Below are 19,248 nucleotides of genomic sequence, written 5' to 3' on the forward strand. Positions count from 1 at the left end.
GAAACTCAAAGAAGCAGTTAGACACTGGAGCTTATATACTCTTTTTAACAAAGGAAAGATGGTTTGAGCTTTAAGGGATGATAAATCATGGGGAAGTGATTAGGAGATACATGGAAAACCAATGGAAAATACAGGTCACTTTAGTAAAAGCTTTTTAAATGCAGCTCCATCTTGGTCACACAGCTAGTCTTACTTCACCTAACTAAATCTGCTCTCCCCAAGCATGAAGAAAAATAGGGTCAAATCACAAATATTCATAATATACAAGTCTTTGCTGAATAAAGCACTTGGATGCGTAAAGTCTTTAGAATAGATTAATTGTACCATAAAGGTATCACTGGAGTTCTAAAAGCAAATAATAACATCAGGTGCCTCTAGGTTTATAAAACTCAAGGGTTTAAAGAAATGGTATGGATTAACTGGTGGTTCTTGCCTGTATGTTTGAAGCTGCTAATACTTTGCGGGGGTATCTTCTTTGTTGTTGTGAGCACAATGGTAAATATTTTGAATGTATTTCAAAGTCTCTTTCACTGTGAACAGAATGAAAACTATTTTTATACAGGATATTTAGCCCATATTATAAACCTTTAGGTGGAGGACCACAAAAGGCCTCATTCCCACGAATCTAAGAATATCTTTATTTGGTGATGTGCGCAGTAGAGCAATATTATACTTATTAACTCAATTATTAAACTATTTATGTTACACAAATGCAGCTTCCATTTAAAATTAATGTTGAAGCAAAAGGTGAATCATCATGAATGTGTAAAGTATAATTTTTACCCACAGGATGATTTTTACCCTGTACCTATAAGAGAATACTAGCACTTAAACAGACCGCATTTAACTCACTAAATCTTTTCTCAATGGATAAGCTCGAAATGCTTTCAATACCCTTAACGTATCTGGGAGGAAATGTAATAAACGGTCCATGTAAATAATAATTCCAAAAAAGTTTACCCCACTCACCTGTCTGTTACGTTCATCCATAATCCTCGTAATCTGAATCTTTTTTCTCCCCATAGTCCCCGTCTTTCTTCTCTCTCTCGTCCCTGAAATTATGTATTTTTTCCTTCCTTTTCTTTCTCTTTCCTGTTTCCTCCAAACAAATCTCCTTTTTCAGCACTTGCGCTGCTCAGTTCCCAAATTCCTGCATTCGTTCCTGCTGAACAAAAAACAAAGATCAAGCACGACTTTAATAGCAAGCCACTTTCATAAGAACTATCACATTCTATTTTTTTTTTTAATTCTGTGGAACTAAACAAATCAAATGAACAGAAAGTAAGTATTTATTAAAAGTACATGATATATCACATGCAGGAGCGTATCAAGTAGAAATGGTTTGTTTTTATAATTAAAAGACTCTTGTAAGTAATTTAACAAGTCATTTAAATGATGAAAACTATTCTTTAAAGCCCAACACTTGAAATATATCTTTTGCAAAGAGTTTCTCAGTATTTTTTTAATGAAATTAGGTGACTATTTTTACCCTTCTGTTATGAAAAATTACCTAAATCAGAGAGTTAATGAACCTTTATGTACCTGTGTATGCTAAGTAGGGCAGCTAATTCATTTCTGAAGGGAAAACAATCTCATGTTTTGACAGCAGAGGTGATAACGTCCCTCGTTATGCAAATAGGATGGACTATTATGAAAGTGCTATTTGATATATGCAAATGTCAACTAATTTAAATCTAAATCCTTTAATCTTACTTTTAAAAAGTCACTGTTATGGGGACACTGTAAAAATAATGTGGGATATTTAATCTTACATAACAAGCAGCTATCAGCTGTGAGATCTCCTTTTCCTTTTGAAAGCCCTTAAGCTATATCTTGAATACAAAAATCAAAAAAGATAATCATTCACAGAAAAGAAAGAAATGGTGCAAAAATTAGAGTATTATTCCATTTATGACTATAAGCTGTCAGTCCCCTATTTTAAAATATTTTAAGAAGATCTATCATATCTTTGTGGGTAGTAAAATACAAAATTATATACTGGATATCTTAGGCCATGAAATAAAATGAGAGAAGTGATCATTGACAATGTAAGATAAATCCAGAGAATCCAGGGTATTGAAAGTATTCTTCTTTGTTTAAATTATATCTGAAAATATTTGAGTGAAAGTGAACTGCTGTGAAATGTGGAAGTTAAAAAAAAAGGCATTCCACGAATGGCTTCTTAATTTGCAAGCAACAGCTTCAATCATTTTATCCCTTTTCCCTCAAAGGATGCAAATACTTAACATGTTGCTCAGAGTTTCCCTGTTTATTTTAGTTGGTGTCTGACAACCGACCTGATCAATTCCCACATGTATTATGTAACATTAAGCCCATGTCCTGGCTATTTAATAGATTATCTGGCTCGAATTCAAAGTTATTGGAACAGGAATTGGAACTGTTGCACACTTGGTCTGATCACATTAGCTGTCTTTTGATTTCTTTAATTTAATTTCTAAATTCTTTATCACCTTGAATAAATTTTTTAAAAGTTTTCTGTGATTATCTAATTGCAGAAACTATTATGATATAATTAGTTCTGGTGGATTAAGTTCTGCTTAAATACTAAGACTATCCATTCTCTTTTTCCCAATGCCTTCTATGAAACTACAGCTCAGTTCTGCCTCTGAGAATATATATATATGTTGAGTAATTTCACGACCACACAGGGCTCATCAAAATGATTACTCCAGCGGTAATTTTGAATGTTGGAAGTAGTTCAAAGTTTTAGACTTATATAAATAACACACATTTGGACAGACAGGAAAAAATTAGCTACAAGATAACATTAAAAATTACATTAAAATACGAAAAATCTGCAAAGCACAACTGCATATTCACTATTGCCAAACATTGTCCATCTATCTATTTTTAGAGTCAGTCTAAAATATCACTCAACTGGACAATTTTCCTGTGTTTCCTACAGTCTTACCTTAGAAGCAAGCAGCACGTTAGAATGGTATTTCCCATGCATGTGCAAGACCCCAAAGAGACAAGCAGGCTTCCTCGGTCACAGAAAAGCCAACCCATGAATCCACAGCAAATGCATAAGGGACAATTTCCTTTCTTTCATTGAGCTGAGGCCGGTGGCACTATCGGCTTACAGGACTATGCCTGCCTAAGCGCTTATTCACTTTAAGGTGGAAGGTCAGGGTGAACAGATTAGAGAGTGGAATGAGGCGGGGAAGAGGAGAACCTCTGCAGATCCTGATTTCAAAATACAAATAACCAAACGAGTAGAGAAACATCCCTGGAGAAGAGTCTTCTCGGAAGGACAGAGTTCCTGATGAATCAAACTTAGAAGAGTTCTTCCATCTCACCACCCCATATTTCACAACTTTGAAACAAGGGACATTTCTTAAAAAGAGCAGAGCAAGGATTTTTTTTTTTTTTTTAATTCTTAAAACATAATGGGACATATTTGCCAGAAAGAAATGGTTTGTATCAATATGTATAAATATATATCTGATTAAAGATGACATTAAATATATTTTCCTTTGTGAAATATACAAGGTAGAGAGAATGCAAGGTTAAATTTTAATAGCATTCAAATATCTTACTTCCCATAAAAATGAATGTGTCTTGAAGGGTGCTGCTTTTTGAACATTTCTGAAATGCAAAATTTGATATGATTAAGTACATATGCAGAAGAAGATGTGGTGATGATGAGATTGTTTTCATGAAGTAAAACGTGCTTTGGACTATTGGGCTTAAAGACTATTTGATTATGGGTCACCATGTTTCAAGGTTGTCAGTAAAAATTCAAAGAGTTAGGAAGGTCAGTAACAGCTCAGTAGCTGTTTTCTTAGCATAACTATTTTTTCAACCTGATTTTTACATAAAAATTATACTGCAAAGTTGGTTTCAAGAATTAGTTTCTAGAAGGCCTAGAGAGGCTGAAGAAGAGATTACATAATCTCATTAATCTGAAAAATTGCTTTGTATGTATATGAAGAAAAGGATATAACAGCTGAACGACATGTAGTAGTATTCGAGTTACACTGAGAACTTTCATTATGTACAATCAACCATAAGCTTAAAATAATTCCAGCAGCCTTGCCGCTACTTCTTTCCACATAAAAGAATTCTTGGAAAATGACAGAGCTACAGAGAAACAATCAGTAATTAAAAAAAAAAACAACAGTCTACCATAGTTACACTCTATACTACAGTCTTCTGCATTTTTTTTTCTTTTGCCAACCTAAATATAAGAAAAATAAAATCAGGCTGCTTACTAAAAAAAAGGGGAACTTCATTATGGCAGGCTTCTGTTCACTTTGAGTTTGGCATAAGCAGATAGATGAAGGCAAAGTGGTTTGAGACCCAAGGAGAGAAGGATTCTTGTGGACAGATGCTAAAAGCTCCTTCTCCCACCCGGGACTCTCTCATTTACAAACCAGTTCCCTTGAGTGACACACACCTCCTCCCCTCTTACCCCCCTCTTTCTTGCTCTCTTCCTCTCTCCCTCCCTCCCACAAATCCCTCCCAGTAACACAGAAGAATCTTGACAGAATGGCAGGAAACACGCACAGGCTGGTCAGGGAAGGATATGATGTCAGCAACCACGAACAATAAAAGGTGTAAAGGTGCTTCCTTCCCTAAACTGTTCCAGAAGTGTAAAATGGGAACCAAAACTCTTCACTTCCTTCTCTGAGCAGAACTGTCTGAGGGTGCTGGGCTGCACACCCCACACAGGGAGGCCTTTGAGAGGTTCAGATAAGGGACAAGCAGAGAACTCCAGACATGGGACAACATTTCTGACTCCTATTTTTAAGACACCTGAGGGAAAAAAAAAAATCCATTTCAGCTCTAGGTTAGTATTCTGTCTGACTGCTGGAAGAAATAAAAATAAGAAGATAAATAAGTTCATTTTGGTGAAGTAGGAGATACACAGCAATGACCATTTACCACGCCTCACCAAAATCATCTTAACACAGCTCATGCAGCCATATAACCTTAATTCACTCCCTCGAGGCACATGAAGGATTCTATACAGGCAAAGAGCCAAATGGATACTTTATTTATTTATTTTTTTGGTAATTGTGAAAAAAATCAGTGTTTGTTGGAAAATACAAAATACACAGATTACTTCTTTGCCTCCATTAAAAAAAAAAGATATAGTGAGGTGGGGAGAGGAGAGATATCTAAGTTATTGAAATTTTCAAAGTTCTTAACAAGAATTCAGATTAAGAATCAAAGTAACTAACATAAACTTTCAGTTATAGTCAAACTATTTATTTTAATCTCATCACTATTAGGTTCTTTCTAACATGGAAATGGCAGTCTACCATAAGATTTCTGTAGGAAGAAAACCACATATCAAGTGGATCTGAGTCATCTTCAGATTTCAATCATCTTCCCACAACACTTTGATTTAGAAATTAAACATAACCTTCAGTTTTATGTTTTGATCTTAGAGTGAGACTGCCATGCCACATTAAAAGATGTGGGAAGAAATTAATTCTCTGCTGCTAAACTTATCTTTGCAAAGCATGTATTTTGCTACAATAAGCACAGTGCAATCACTTAAATAAAAACAGCCTATGAATAATGATAAAACATTAAAAAATGTGATGTCAGTTTGCAATGAAGAATTCTGTTTTTCTTTTACCCACATTAGCAAATAACTTTTTCACTGACTCACATTTTCACTGACATTAGCATCTTCATAAAACGTTTTGAAAACATTCAGGGCTGAAAACCAAGCATGCTACATCATACAAGAAATTATATGGTTAAATAAATACAAGCTGGTTACTTAGCAAAGGACAAAAATGAACATAAGCCTAGTTGCTTCAAGCCTCGTATTACTAATTCAAACAATTAAATGATACATTATTATTTTAAGTGGAAAACGTTGCTCATTATGCTGCATCTAGATACATTTAACTTTCTGCTTTATGATGTATTTGAAAGACATATGAGGCCTTTAATTATATTCTGGTTAAAAGGAACAAGTAGAACTTTCACTTTTTTCTCTTAAGAAGTATTCTGAACTTCAAAAGTGTTAGTCACTCTGTTGTGTTCAACTCTCTGCAACTCCATGGACTGTTGCCTGGCAGGCTCCTCTGCCCATGGAATTCTCCAGGCAAGAATACTGGAGTGGGTAGCCATTTCCTCCTCCAGGGGATCTTCCTGATAGAGGAACTTCCAAAGATATTACAATAATTATTAATCTTATTGTTAGTCAACTGTGTGATGTCTTATGAGCTAAGGAATATTCCCTTGGTCTTGAAAGTTATTCCATTTCTCTCTAAGTTTACCATGTATTATATAGAATGCTATATTATCCTAGGTATGAATGCAAGCTGAGCTCATTCTGACGACACATAGCTAAGACATCCTCTTAAGGATAACAAATTTACCCATTCTTCTCCACCGGCTAAGTACCATCATGCCAAACTAAAGTTATTTTTTTTTATTTATTCCAAGTTAATATGATTAATTTTGAGTCATTTTCAAAACAGTAACATAATGTCACACATACAGATAGTAAATAATGTCAACTGTCTTTCAGCTCCTCACACCCGCCATGCTCCTTCCTACCACAGGGCCTTTGCATATGTAATTCCTTCTTCCTGGAATGTTCCTCCCTCTCCTCTGTGCCTCCTTAACTTCTTCCCTTCCTTTCTGACTCAGCGCCCGTTTCACCTCCCAGAAAGCACTCCACACTCCTGATCACATCAAATGCTCCTGTGAGGGCTCAGAGCACCATGCCTTCCTTTGTGGCATGTCATAATAGAAATTCTGTCTGCTGACTTCCACAACATCTGTGGGCCAAGTCTGGCTTGCCTGACTTTTGCATTCTCAGTTTCTAGCCCAGTGCCAAGCGTACAGTGGGAGCTAATAATTATTGGTTGATTAATGAATTAATTCATTAAGATTTTTATCTCTCAGGTCTTTATCACTATTTTGAATGACTACTAAGAACATTTTTCATTTATACATGAAGAAGACTCACTTAATCTTTCATTGTATTTATATAGCATCTCATATATGGAATAAGAGATTCTGAGAAGTGAGGCTGATTACAGACTAATAATTTAATCACTTAGAACCACTGTTTGTTCCCCTGCCTTACAAAACAGCTGGGAAAGACTTCTTCATCTTTAGGACAGTGTAATCATTAAATGTAGTACTGTAGGTGAAGGCTAGGTCCAAAGTAGGACTGAGAACGTGGCTTACTACTTTTAAGACTGCTTCAGCTTTGAGGCAAATTGAAAGTTCTGTACAATGAGGTTATCAAGTGAACCATGTAATCTTTACTTATACCATGAAGACCTCACTTTGCAGAGATGATGATGGGCAACTTCTGAAGGTAATACCTCATTTATCCACTAGCAATAATCATTATATGAAGAAAAATTTACAGTGTTATAAAAATTAAGAAGCTTCTCATAAGTATCAGTCATGGAAGAGCTTCAGGCTGCAAAAGTGGAAATAACTAGGGAAATATATCAATTTTCCCAATGACCACGGCTGCTGAAAACTCTACATTAATGTTTCTAGTCCTACTTTAATATCTTTCCCCAAGGACAAAAGGAGATGAAATGTATGTCAGAAATATAATAAGGCTAAAAAAGAACTCATTTTGAAAACCCCTGCAATTAATTTAGTAAGTGGGCCTAACCTGCCATTATCACTGATATAAATCATTTTATTTACACAAAACTAGAATTTAAGAGACAGAAATCTTTAAACAACTGTATTTCATTATAAACAATTTAATAAACACAAGGGAAGCACAGCTTCCCTGTCATGATCATCCATGGTATATTTTGCCTTGGACATATTTTTCACAGTGGAGCTTAAACAGTATTCTCCAATCCCCTGCTAAAATAAACTCCGAATGGTCTAAAGATGTCAAAAGCCTTGTGCTATCCAACCACACCACAGTTTTTAGTCTTTCCGCATTGTACTGAGTAATTAAGTCAGGGTTCCATCAAGTCTTTGGTTTCCTGATGTTTCACAACAGCATGTCCACCTTGCTTTCTTCTACAGGCTATTTAGTGATGGGGCAGGGCTCACCACCAACGCAGATCCAGCCCTGTCCTCATCACAAAGCAAGAGCTACCAAGCATCACAGAGTGTGCTCTGTCCCCCAGCTGTAACCGTTCCAAAAGCACATGCATCTGGATGTTCTGTTGCTGTTATTGAACACAGCAAGTTAAGCACTATATGACACCAATATTAGCGAAACAAAAGTGTCAGCCTTCACAGCATACTAGGCTTGAAATGGGGGATGTGCTATTGTAAATTTTCATCTTGTTAGGATAAAAATATGAATTCCTTTTGAAAAACTTATTATTTTCTTAATCTTTAATACACCATATTTCATTATTAAAATGTAAATATTCAACAATTTTTTTTCTCAAAAGCCTGTGTGTATTAGACACAGTTTTCACCCTTACTAATCCATTTGCATGTGTGTGTGTGTGTTTGTGCAGAGGGAATATTTTCCCACAAAATTGCAACAAATAGAAAAAACACATTTTAGTTTTTCATAAGATGTGGGTAAACAACAAGAGTGCATTTTAAGACACCTGAGTACTCCTGAGTATTATCACCAATAAATGATCATAATACTATTAGGATTGTGATATAAATGGTTAAAAGGACATTCTACGTAAAGGCTAAGTAATAAAATAATAATCTGTATTCAAATGTTACATTACATGATTGAAAATTATGTTCTTGAAAATGATTTGCCTCTGTTATTTACTTTACCAATTTATTAACATTTTAAAAATGACCTTGGAATGAGAAGAAATACTACTGTCTTCCTGCCAATGTTTTTGTTCTACATTAAGAAGAGTATGCTTGATAAATCATCTGCTATTTACATTCACTGAATGTCATTTACTTTTGTCTCTAGCTAAACTTTAGAAATGTAGTGTTTACACAGAAACCTTCTATGATAATTTACATAATATTCAAAATGCCATGATCATATCTCAAATCAAAATACAGATATTTGATATTACTATTATATATGGCTCAACATGGAAGCTCGTGATTCATCAATTTTTCTATTTCTCTTCATCTCCTTTACAGCATCCTAATCAACCTAATTAAGGCTTTGTTCATCTGAAACCTCTGATGACAATTTGTTTAACTCTGTCCCACTGTGGTCTTCTTATAAGGAGAATTAAATCTGATCTTCTGACAGCAATCATTAAATGATCCCAACTGGCCCCAATTAAGCCACATGGCTCACGGGCTTCCATACAGTCAAGTGTCAAGTTCCCTGTTTCATTTACACATCATTCTTTACCTTGGTTTATTTTCTTAAAGCCAATTAAGTATATGTGTCTTATCAAGTGGAACTACAATAAATTTCCTTGTGTCCACTAGCTCAAGACAGGGCACCTCCTGACTCCAGAGTCACACTGAAACATCATGCATGACTCCAACATCATGCATGACTCCTGAAGACTTTCTCTCTAGCTGTAGTGCTATTAATGGAAAAAAAAAACAAAAAACTTTATATTTATTTACTCAGGATGAAATTGGTGCATGTGTACCTTCTCAAAGTAATACACATGTTTAAATGGTTCTGGTGAACATAAATCAATAGTAATTTTTCATTTGGCTTATTTACAAGGCTCTTTTAATAGAGTAGTACCTGCATTTAGTTAAGTTTAATATTCCTAAAAAAAAAAAAAAAAACATTTGAAATGATCTCTTTAAGACCCTCTAAAACAGCAGTACCAAAGTAAGACTTCTGAAGTTAACCTTTCTTACCCTTAATTTCTGCTCTAATTTTTCCACATATGCTCAAATGTAAGTTCTGTAATGATGTTCCCAGGCCTTCCTACGTGCGCAGGTAGCCTCAGGATTTAGAGCTCATTGACTGTGTGCTACTCCTGGGAAACGGCTGATTAAAAACAGCCTCTTGAGGAGTAGCTCCTATTCACATCTGGCTCATCTTATTCTAAACTCTAATACCTATGTGGAAATTTGACCCCAAGCTTTGGCTTTGGAGAACCTCAGTTTACAGACCCTTTACCTTAGGTGGCAAGGCAGAAACATAGAGAAATTAATCCCAGTATGACTGGCGTTTGACACAGTTTCTGAAGGCCTTAATCACTGACCTGACTACTTTCCTCTGAATACAAACAAATGCACTGCATTTTTGTATCTAGTCTAACACTAGCTATCAGTGATCATCTGCTGGTTTCTGATGCAGGCTGTCACAGTTCTCAGAGTAGATGGATTAGAACATATCTGCGCATCCTAATCATATATAAAAACTGACATTAGGACAGACGACTGGAATGGATGTTATGCATCCCATAGGACATTAACCTTGATGGAACATGTAATTCTTTTTATCACTGACCAACAGATGTGACTACAAAGAAAAAGGAAAATACAATGGAATCTTTAGCATATTGATGTTTGGCAACACCTAGAAAAAACAAAAAAAGTATGTGCATTTTCTTTATGATAGTTAAATATACACTTGGTCAGCTACTCAATAAATCACTGTTCTTTTCCTCAAAAGAGCAAAATTCAAAATACACATTACAAAACGCTGACGAATTAGAAAACATTTACCAACCTCACAACTAACTGACTCTTCTACAAAATGTCTAACAAATGTATTAAAATGTTAGTAAAGCAAAACAGACGCTGGGTGCTGTATTATGAAATATTTCTCACTGTATTATAGTAATCTCCAATAAGATTTGATGTTAATTTTAGAGCATGCTTCTGCTAAAAAGGGCAAACCCTGCAACAGATTTAGTACAAAGAAGCTGAAAATATCCTGTGGAAAAAAAAATCTGTAGCAAAATCAGCCAGCCCAAATCCTGCCATTACTCAGCACTGCAGTGACGTGCGGATGTTTGTAGTGGTTTGAGGAGCTAGCAGGGGTGGAAACTCTACATACTCGACTCCAACATGATTGCAATTGAACCTCATCAAAGTAAGAGCTCATAATTTGTCACAGAAAACAGCCAATTAACATATGTTAGAAAAAGGCTTCATAAAGATAATATATGATTAAAGCCCCAGTGCAGCTGTTGAAAATCAAAAGTATGCATTTAAAAAAGAAATCCCAGCCTGAGCTTCCGTATGGCTAAACTGATAATGGCTACTATGATTTTTTTTTTAAGTTGAAAAATATAATTACAGTGCTTCTCTTAAGTCTGGGGTTATGGCAAGGGAGAACTGGGTACTGCAGCCCTATTTACTATGCCTTACTTAGTTCTATAAATAGTTGAAGCTCTTGCCAAAACTCTGTAGTTACTTTGTTATAGTGCTATTTTAAACACAGACCTTCATTGTGAGCTAAATGGCCTTCAGGATGCACTTTGTAGTTAGAGCATTCCTCTCAAAACTATATCCTCCCTTTATCTGTGTAAAACTCCAGGACAAGAGGACTCTACATGACTGCCCTGCTGACTACAAAACACACCAGGACTGTGTAACACACAAGTTTTAATACTTCGGAACTTTTGTCAGGGCTGGTGGTCAGAAGGGTGACAGTTAAATGTCAGAAATGAGATTAAGGTGCACGAACGCAGTGCAGATCCTTTTACGGGACACAAGGCAGGCGATCTGAGCCAGCTTTGGAGCAGATAAACTATACGAAACTGTATGTGGTGTATGCTCATCACAGAATTTAAACTAAACTCTAGCTTGGACCACACGGCCAATCAAATCCTGGCTAAGCTGATGTCACTGGAGGCCGTGAGCCAAAATCATGCTGTTTAATATTACACATATCAATGAACAAAGTCTGATCAACAGTCACAGATATATAAATACGTCACGCATTATACCTGGTGCCAGAGACGCCAGGGTGAACAAAACAAAAGTACTGGTCATCACGAAACTGAGACTTTAAGGGACACAGGGGATTTGTATAACAATTGCAGATAGAAAAATAATACAGAGAAACCACCACAGCAGAACAGGCTAGGTAGGGGGTGACGACATAGGAAAGGGGCCCAGGTGGTTAGTGCTGTCAGGGAAAGGTTATTTGAAAAGATGACATCCGAGGCGAGCTGTAAACAACGGATGGAGCAAGGCAGTGTTTGGAGGGTGAACATTTCGGCACCCCACCCATCACTGGGGGTACAAATTTGGCCAATTCACAGTTTCATAAACCTCAGCTGCCTTAGCTAGAGAATGGGAATAATAACGCATACATTCTGTAAAGAGGTTATGAGGCTCAGGAAGAAAAATAGATCCACATTCATTTGCAAAAATTCAGTTAGATGCAATTCAATTTCTTGACTACCCTGTGTAAACTTGTTTTCTTCACTTTAACATGATTTAATTTTATGGAAATTATAAATACTTTGAAACAGGGAGAATACAGTATAATGCAAAACGTTTCTAAATTTGTATTAGTTGAATCCAACAGTGTATCTTCCCTTGAGATGTGGCTGTTTCATTTAAGTAATGCCCACTGGTTGAAATATCAGTAGGTCTTGGGGATATAAGTTCACTTTGCATTGCTAAATATAGATAATACCATGGGCAGTCGGACAAATACAACACAAAATTTCTGCAAATATAAGAATTATATTTTTTAAACTGTATTTTTAAAACTCTTTTAGAAATAAACAATCTTACAGCATTACTAATGTAACCGAGTCACTGTTTTAGGTTGACTTATTTCCTCTCTCATAGGGCCCAACTCCTAAGCAATCAGCACAGTTTTGATTAAGATCTCAGAGATAATGCCAGTGTCTCACTGTATGGGAAATATTCACACATCTTTGGACACAAGCTTCCAATGAGATTAAGCTACGTAGCCTCATCAAGCCAAAGAGATTAATTTCCTACTTAGAAGGAATAGACAAACTGAACCATCTAAAACTTTTTAAAGCATTTTTAAGAGGAAAAATACAAAATTTAAGGATTGCAAATTTTAATAAATAGGAAATTAGAGTGAAGGACAATAGACACTTTGATTTTAAAAGCTGTAAAATATAAATGTCCATCAAAAGAGTACAGAATTTTAAGTCGGGGAAGGGTCAAAATTTCCTATTTAAGGAAATTTTATTTAAGGAAAAGTGGGCATACATTTTAAATTCTCTCTCCCCTGTCATTTTTTTTTTTTTTTTGGGAAGTGGTATAAATTTGATCCTTTATTCCATCATTTTGCTCTTACGTCCTGTTTGGCGAACATAATTTATGTTAAAGTTGTATAATTTACCAAGAAGCCTAAATGAACACTCATCTGTTTTCATATTGATCAAATACCCTGAAAATCTGGAAGTTTTTTTTTTTAAGTCAGGCTGCCTTTTTTCTTTCCTAAATGAATCACAGTATAGACACTTTTTTTTTTTTAATAAAAACTAGCACAGCATCTTCTTTTATGCCCGGTGCCAACCAATACTTCACATTGCACACTCGCGTCCCTCCCTATCTTGTCCAGTGATCTGTGGAGGACGCTTCTCTCCCTTCAAAACTCAAGTCATAACTGCACACAAAGCAGGCACATAAATACTAATTTCTCCCCTCTATGTGAAGCATGCCCCACTTGATTTTTCATTTCATCGCCTTTCTTTATCTCTCTTTCTACATGCTTAGAACTGAGGGGATATGGAAAGTGAAACTGTCAAAGAGCTAGGAATAGAGGTGTTTTCAGACGAACAGAACGTTTCCTCCCTAAGATGCAGGCAGGACAGGCAAGCAGGCTGCACAGGGCTGGGGGCTGCCGGCCAGGGAGAGCGGAGTCGGGTCGCAGGCCTAAAGCCTGGCGGGTGGCTCCTTATCTCAGCACGTCTACACATTCCGTCCCAGGCTCTTCTCAAGGAAAGCCCAAGTCATCCTTGGCAGATAATACTACATGGAAAGTATTACAGTACTTCCCCTGTAACAAAGACCATGCTATGACACGAGAAGTTACTGACACAGGCAGCTTTTCGTCCTGATTCTCTAAACCTTAGGGTCTGTTAAGAAAAGCACCCAAGGGTGGAAGCAAGCTCATGAGTCTTCTTAGAAATCCCAAAGTGTATTCCAAAGATCACTGGTTTCTGGGGATGCCAACAAGTGATTCCCCACCCTACAGCACCACCCCCCCGCAAGTTAGAAGATGAAAAAAATCAGGAAAATAAGATTTCTCTGCTACAGGACTTTTCATATTCTTTAATGTGTGTGACATCAGAATCTGGAGTATTCCCAAATTTATCAGGAATATCCCTTGGGAAATGCTAGCTTTAAAGAAAGGGACAGGCTCCTTTCCTGTCTACTGAACACAAATGCTCTAAAACAACACTTAGCTCAGTGACTGGCTCAAAGAAAAACCTACCAGTACTGTTGAATAATAATTGATAGGAACAAACTATTCTTTTAGCTCGACAAAGGAACACAAACATAACATCAGGTGCAGAAACCTTTTTTAAAGTAAAAATATTAATAGAATATTTGGTAATTAGTGTAATTTGTGTCCAAAGTCCAAAGCACTGAAGGGCAGTAAAGTGCATTGTGGAGAAAGCTCTATTTGGAATTGGACTCTAACGCGGGTTCTGTTACCCACAAGTTGCAAGTCTTTGGGTCGGTCATCTCTGTTGAGTCTCATTTTCCTCAGACATATAAAGGGAGCTGGGTTCAGTTTCTAAAGCTCCCTTTGCAGTTCCTAAATGGTATAAATTCAATAAAGGTGTAAGACAAAATGAAGTCAGAATGCTTTAGAGAAACAATTAAGCTGACAAAAATGTTTAGTTGCCTGGTAAATATAATCGCTTTTTCAAAAAAAAATTTTTTTTTTTGCCTTGAAAAGTTGGTTCACCTCAGTCTCAAGCAAAATAAGCAGTTAAGATCAAGGTTACATTACATATTTTGGACTGCTAACTATGTTTAGAAATTTACTAAATAATTAGCTGTAAGTTATAAAATATCATAACACTAAAAACATTACATCTATTGACTCTAACCCTCACAGCAGCCTACGAGGCAGGAACTATTACCATTTCCCTTTGACAGAAAAAAAAAAAAAAAAGAAGACTGGAGGACAGACAAGTTAAATTACTTGCCCAGGGTCACAGAGCTGGTGTTAGAGCTATAATTTGAATCCCTGCAAACCTAGTCCTAGACTTAGTAATCGAACCACACCCTCTGCTACTCCTCTACAATGCAAGGTAATATTCAAAAAAGTAGTACCTTAAATTTAAAACTATACACAGAAAACAAGATGTTTAGAGGGATTTAGTGGAATCTAAGAAATACTTTTAAACTCAATGTTCTTTCATGTATCTAACATTTTCTTACCCTTGATGGCAAAAGGAGAGTTTACTTCACTGCTCCCAGGGGAACAGAGTGAAACTTGAGCTAGATACTTTCCATTAAAATGTCAGTATTTACTGGCTGATCAGCACCAACGGTTTTCTCCCCCTTCCTTTCTGCAAATGAATGTGGTTGCTCACAAGAGAAAGCAGGTGAGTGTATATGAATCAGCATATATTCATCTCGACTCCTGGTAAAAACCATCAAAACAGGTGTCTTCCTGAGGATGGGTCAGGGGATCAACCTCATTTATGGTAAGATAAGAATTGCAGAGAAGTATTATAGACATCTTATTTCCAGGCTTAGGGTACTCATCTTGCAGTCCTTCAAAGTATCTCGAGTAGGTTTCTAACCTGGATCTAACTAAGCCTGGAAAAACCCTGTCATTATCTTTTCCCCACCCTCTTTCTATTCCTCCTCTTTCTCTTCCTTCTTCTCCTCCAGTTATGGTCTACTACAATATCCCTCTATAGGCAGAAGAGTCTCCACTTTAGGATTTTATACATTTACCTACTGATTTAGAATTGTGTTGGAGACCTCTGGATATAACTGCAATGCAAACTCTTGGAATATATTCTTTTTAGAAGTAATTTTATGGCTATCAACTTTATAAGACACACACCTAATATAATACACAAATTAACCTCACAAAAGGTTGGCAATCTATTTACGAGAGCTGGAAGAAAAATCACACACTGGTGTGTTAAACAAGTTCACATCATTTTTCCCCTCAAAGTATCACATAGCTTGCTCTATCAGAGCTACAGTGCATGACAACACATGACAATATGTAGTGAATTTGTATATTTTCAGCATGTATCAGCCTTTCCTCCTACTTTCATAGGTAGAAATCTGTGGTATAGATAAAAGCACAGAGGTCTTCCCTTATGTACTTATACACGTTTACTGTACCAGCTGATGAGTACCATGGGTCAGACCCACTCAAAAACTCCTCAAGCGACAAGGGCACATTATATCCAAGTCTGAATTCAGTTTAAGATGCTGGGCAGGTGACTGTAAAGTGAAAGCTCAAAATGGCTACCCACGTATCCCCGGCGCTTTGAGAGAGCTTGTGGTAAACAGGAAACCTCTGAGATTTCTAACTTAGCAAGAAAGGACCTGTTGGCACATACTGCCTTTCACAGTGAAGACACCTCTGGAATAACTTTTCCGTTGGTGTCACTCATGCCTGTGGGTGGATCCAATACTAAGAGATTTGAGAAGTGGTGGGGGAGCACATCACTTCTAGGTGCTAGGAAAGGGGACATGGTTATCAAGAAACTACTTAACAGACCAAGTCATTATCTGGGCACATTCCTGAGGATTCCAAAATTCAAAGTTATAGGTAAGTGTTCATCTTTCATATCTTAATGAACTGGAAAACAAAGAAAAATGGCACAGACTCTCCCCAGTTCCTTTGACAAAATATAGATAAGATGAATATTTAATTAACTGCTTCTCTAAATTTAATATGGAGAATTTCAGGATGGGCTTGGACATTTCACTTGCCTTAAAATGCCTCTTTATGAGACAGATAAATTTTGCTACGTTACAAAAGAGCAAAAAATGTCTTTTTTTTTTCCTTTTGGTATAAACACATATCTACATTTCCATTCAGCCAAGGTAAGAGTAGAAATGCCGGATATTAATAGCAGCAGGGGCCATGCAAGGTCATATCATTTTTCCCTCCTTCAGATAATACTATACCCAAATTATTTCATAAAGATTCCACCTCTCCTATTTTTAAGGCCTTCCGGAAAAAGGAGCAACATAACCTTCCTCAGTAACCTATTTTGATATCTCACAACTCTCACTCTCAGGAAATTCTTACTTATAGCTAATCCCTCACGGAATACTTTATGTCCAGGCCTGTTGTTCTACCTCTGTACAGAGAACAACACTGGATGAGCACGTCTTGTGTCGTGGGCTTTAAGACTGTGGACTGAATTGCACCTATTTCTGCTGTTCTTTTTCACCCATCCTTGTGGCTCTTCATTTCAAGTCATACCTTAGTTCTGGAGTCCAAAAATACACACAGTACTAAAAAAAGGCTCTTGTATACTTCTATCAGATACATATTTTTAATTATCCACACACTGCATGAATTTTAAAGTAAATGTTTACCTTTTCATTTATTCCAATTTTGCATTTTTTTCCCTTGCCAGATTTGCTTCCAGCCAACTCTTCCACATTTTACATTTAAAGAATTTATTTTCTTTCTCCTGGTATTCATGATTTCTGACCACTTCTCCAGTTTACCAAGGTCATGCTGAGTTCTGATCTCATCTTTCAAGGATCAGACCTCAAAAAGTCTCTTTACACAAGACTCTATAAATTAAATGAACAATTTATTTATTTCAGTATTCCTTTAGCTACCATTCAAATCTGTGTGGTTTCGAGAATATCTTCTCAATTTAAGGACAAGGATGTCATCCAGAACAAAATCAAAGGCCTTGGAAAGTTGAGATTATACCTATCCTTCTCCTTCACACTCAGACAGTTAAAATATACTGACATGACCAGTTTTAATACTGACACCCAGGGTGTTACAGGATATATAACAAATCATTGTGATGTTTTTCCTTGTATATTTTTAAGTCTGCAAAGAGAGTAACGATGGTTCTCTGGTTCATCCTTTTTTTTAATGTCCTCACTGTAATGGTTATCTTCTAGTCTTTATTTAAAAATCCTTAAGAATAGTAGCTTGTGGCCCTGCAATGGCATTATGTTACAAGAATTCCTGCTACTAAGATTATCTTAGGCTTTAGTGAGACTTACCCAGCAGTTCCATGAAATTTGCTTTGTTATTTAATATCACTTGATTGCTTAGGTCATACGTACATGTTACATTTCACGTATGTGGCTAAAAGCATGAGGTCATTTTACTGCTTAATAAAGGTAAAAAATAAAGGAAAGAAACATTTACTTCATTCAACAGTTTTTTTTTTTTGCAGTAACTACTATGTTCCAAGCACTATTCTAAGAGGTCTATCAAGGGGTAAAACAGACAAAAATTCATGCCTTCATGGAACTTAAAATATTTCTGATATTATCTATATTTACTTTCCCCTCCACATGAAATATGGCCTTTTTATCCTTTGTTGTTGCTTTTGGTTAAAGTGAATAAATTTGTAAATATCATAATTTTGACTCCCCTTATTAAAGTTTAAGCTTTCACTATACCTTAGAACTTTCACTTCCATATTATTAAAAAATTTTTTTTCTCACAATACTTCTTTATTCCCATGCCTCATAAGGTTTTTCTTTAGCCAACCAGACATTATTCTCCCTTTTTAAATGTTTGTGATACAAGATGAAGTAGTCTTTGACTACTTGGGCAATCCTCTATCCTATATACTAAATTTTCTAAAAATACCTTTTAAACAGTTCCATGTCCTCTGAAGATCTGTTTTATTAAATTCATCTTTATTGTTGATTTCTTTAGTTCTTTAATTCCTGCTTATGACTGGACCTTAAATTAGTATGAATCTTTGGTCAATCAGCCAAGTTTGATTGACCTAAACTAATTAATGAATAATATTGTCTTTGCTTTACTGAAAGAGAAATAAATTCTAATACATTAAGAAAGCCAACTCATTTTCATATTTCCTGATTATACGTCTGGTTAAGGTTTGACTGAAATATTTGGATATTTCTATTATACTAGGAGAGTCTCTTGGACTGAAAGATCAAACCAGTCAATTCTAAAGGAAATCAACCCTGATTTCATTGGAACAACTGATGCTGAAGCTCCAATACTTTGGCCATTGGATGTGAAGTGCTGACTCATTGGAAAAGACCCTGATGCTGAACAGATTGGAGGCAGGAGAAGGGGACAACAGAAAATGAGATGGTTGGATGGCATAACCAAGTTTGAGCCAACTCCAAGAGACGGTAAAGGACAGGGAAGATCTTTACTGGCATGCTGAAGTCCATGGGGTTGCAAAGAGTCGAACATGACTAAGCAACTGGACAACAATAAATTGTACTAGGATAAGGACA

The 19,248-nt window shown here is 36.2% G+C and overlaps 1 protein-coding gene across 10 annotated transcripts in view; it reads right to left on the minus strand.

The window, feature by feature from the left end:
• MEF2C (myocyte enhancer factor 2C) overlaps nt 1–19,248 on the minus strand; it is a 179,062-nt gene that overhangs the window by 101,470 nt on the left and 58,344 nt on the right. For 7 of the 10 annotated variants that reach the window (XM_070373112.1, XM_070373120.1, XM_070373113.1 and 4 more), the window contains one exon: nt 970–1,165. In XM_070373112.1, coding sequence (XP_070229213.1) covers nt 970–1,023 — 54 coding nt within the window. In that variant the 5' untranslated portion in view covers nt 1,024–1,165. The remainder of the gene's footprint in view (nt 1–969; nt 1,166–19,248) is intronic. The other 3 variants (XM_070373115.1, XM_070373114.1, XM_005905811.3) reach the window with 1 other exon arrangement.

Source organism: Bos mutus, chromosome 7 (genome assembly GCF_027580195.1).
Source record: "Bos mutus isolate GX-2022 chromosome 7, NWIPB_WYAK_1.1, whole genome shotgun sequence".
Lineage (NCBI taxonomy): Eukaryota > Metazoa > Chordata > Mammalia > Artiodactyla > Bovidae > Bos > Bos mutus.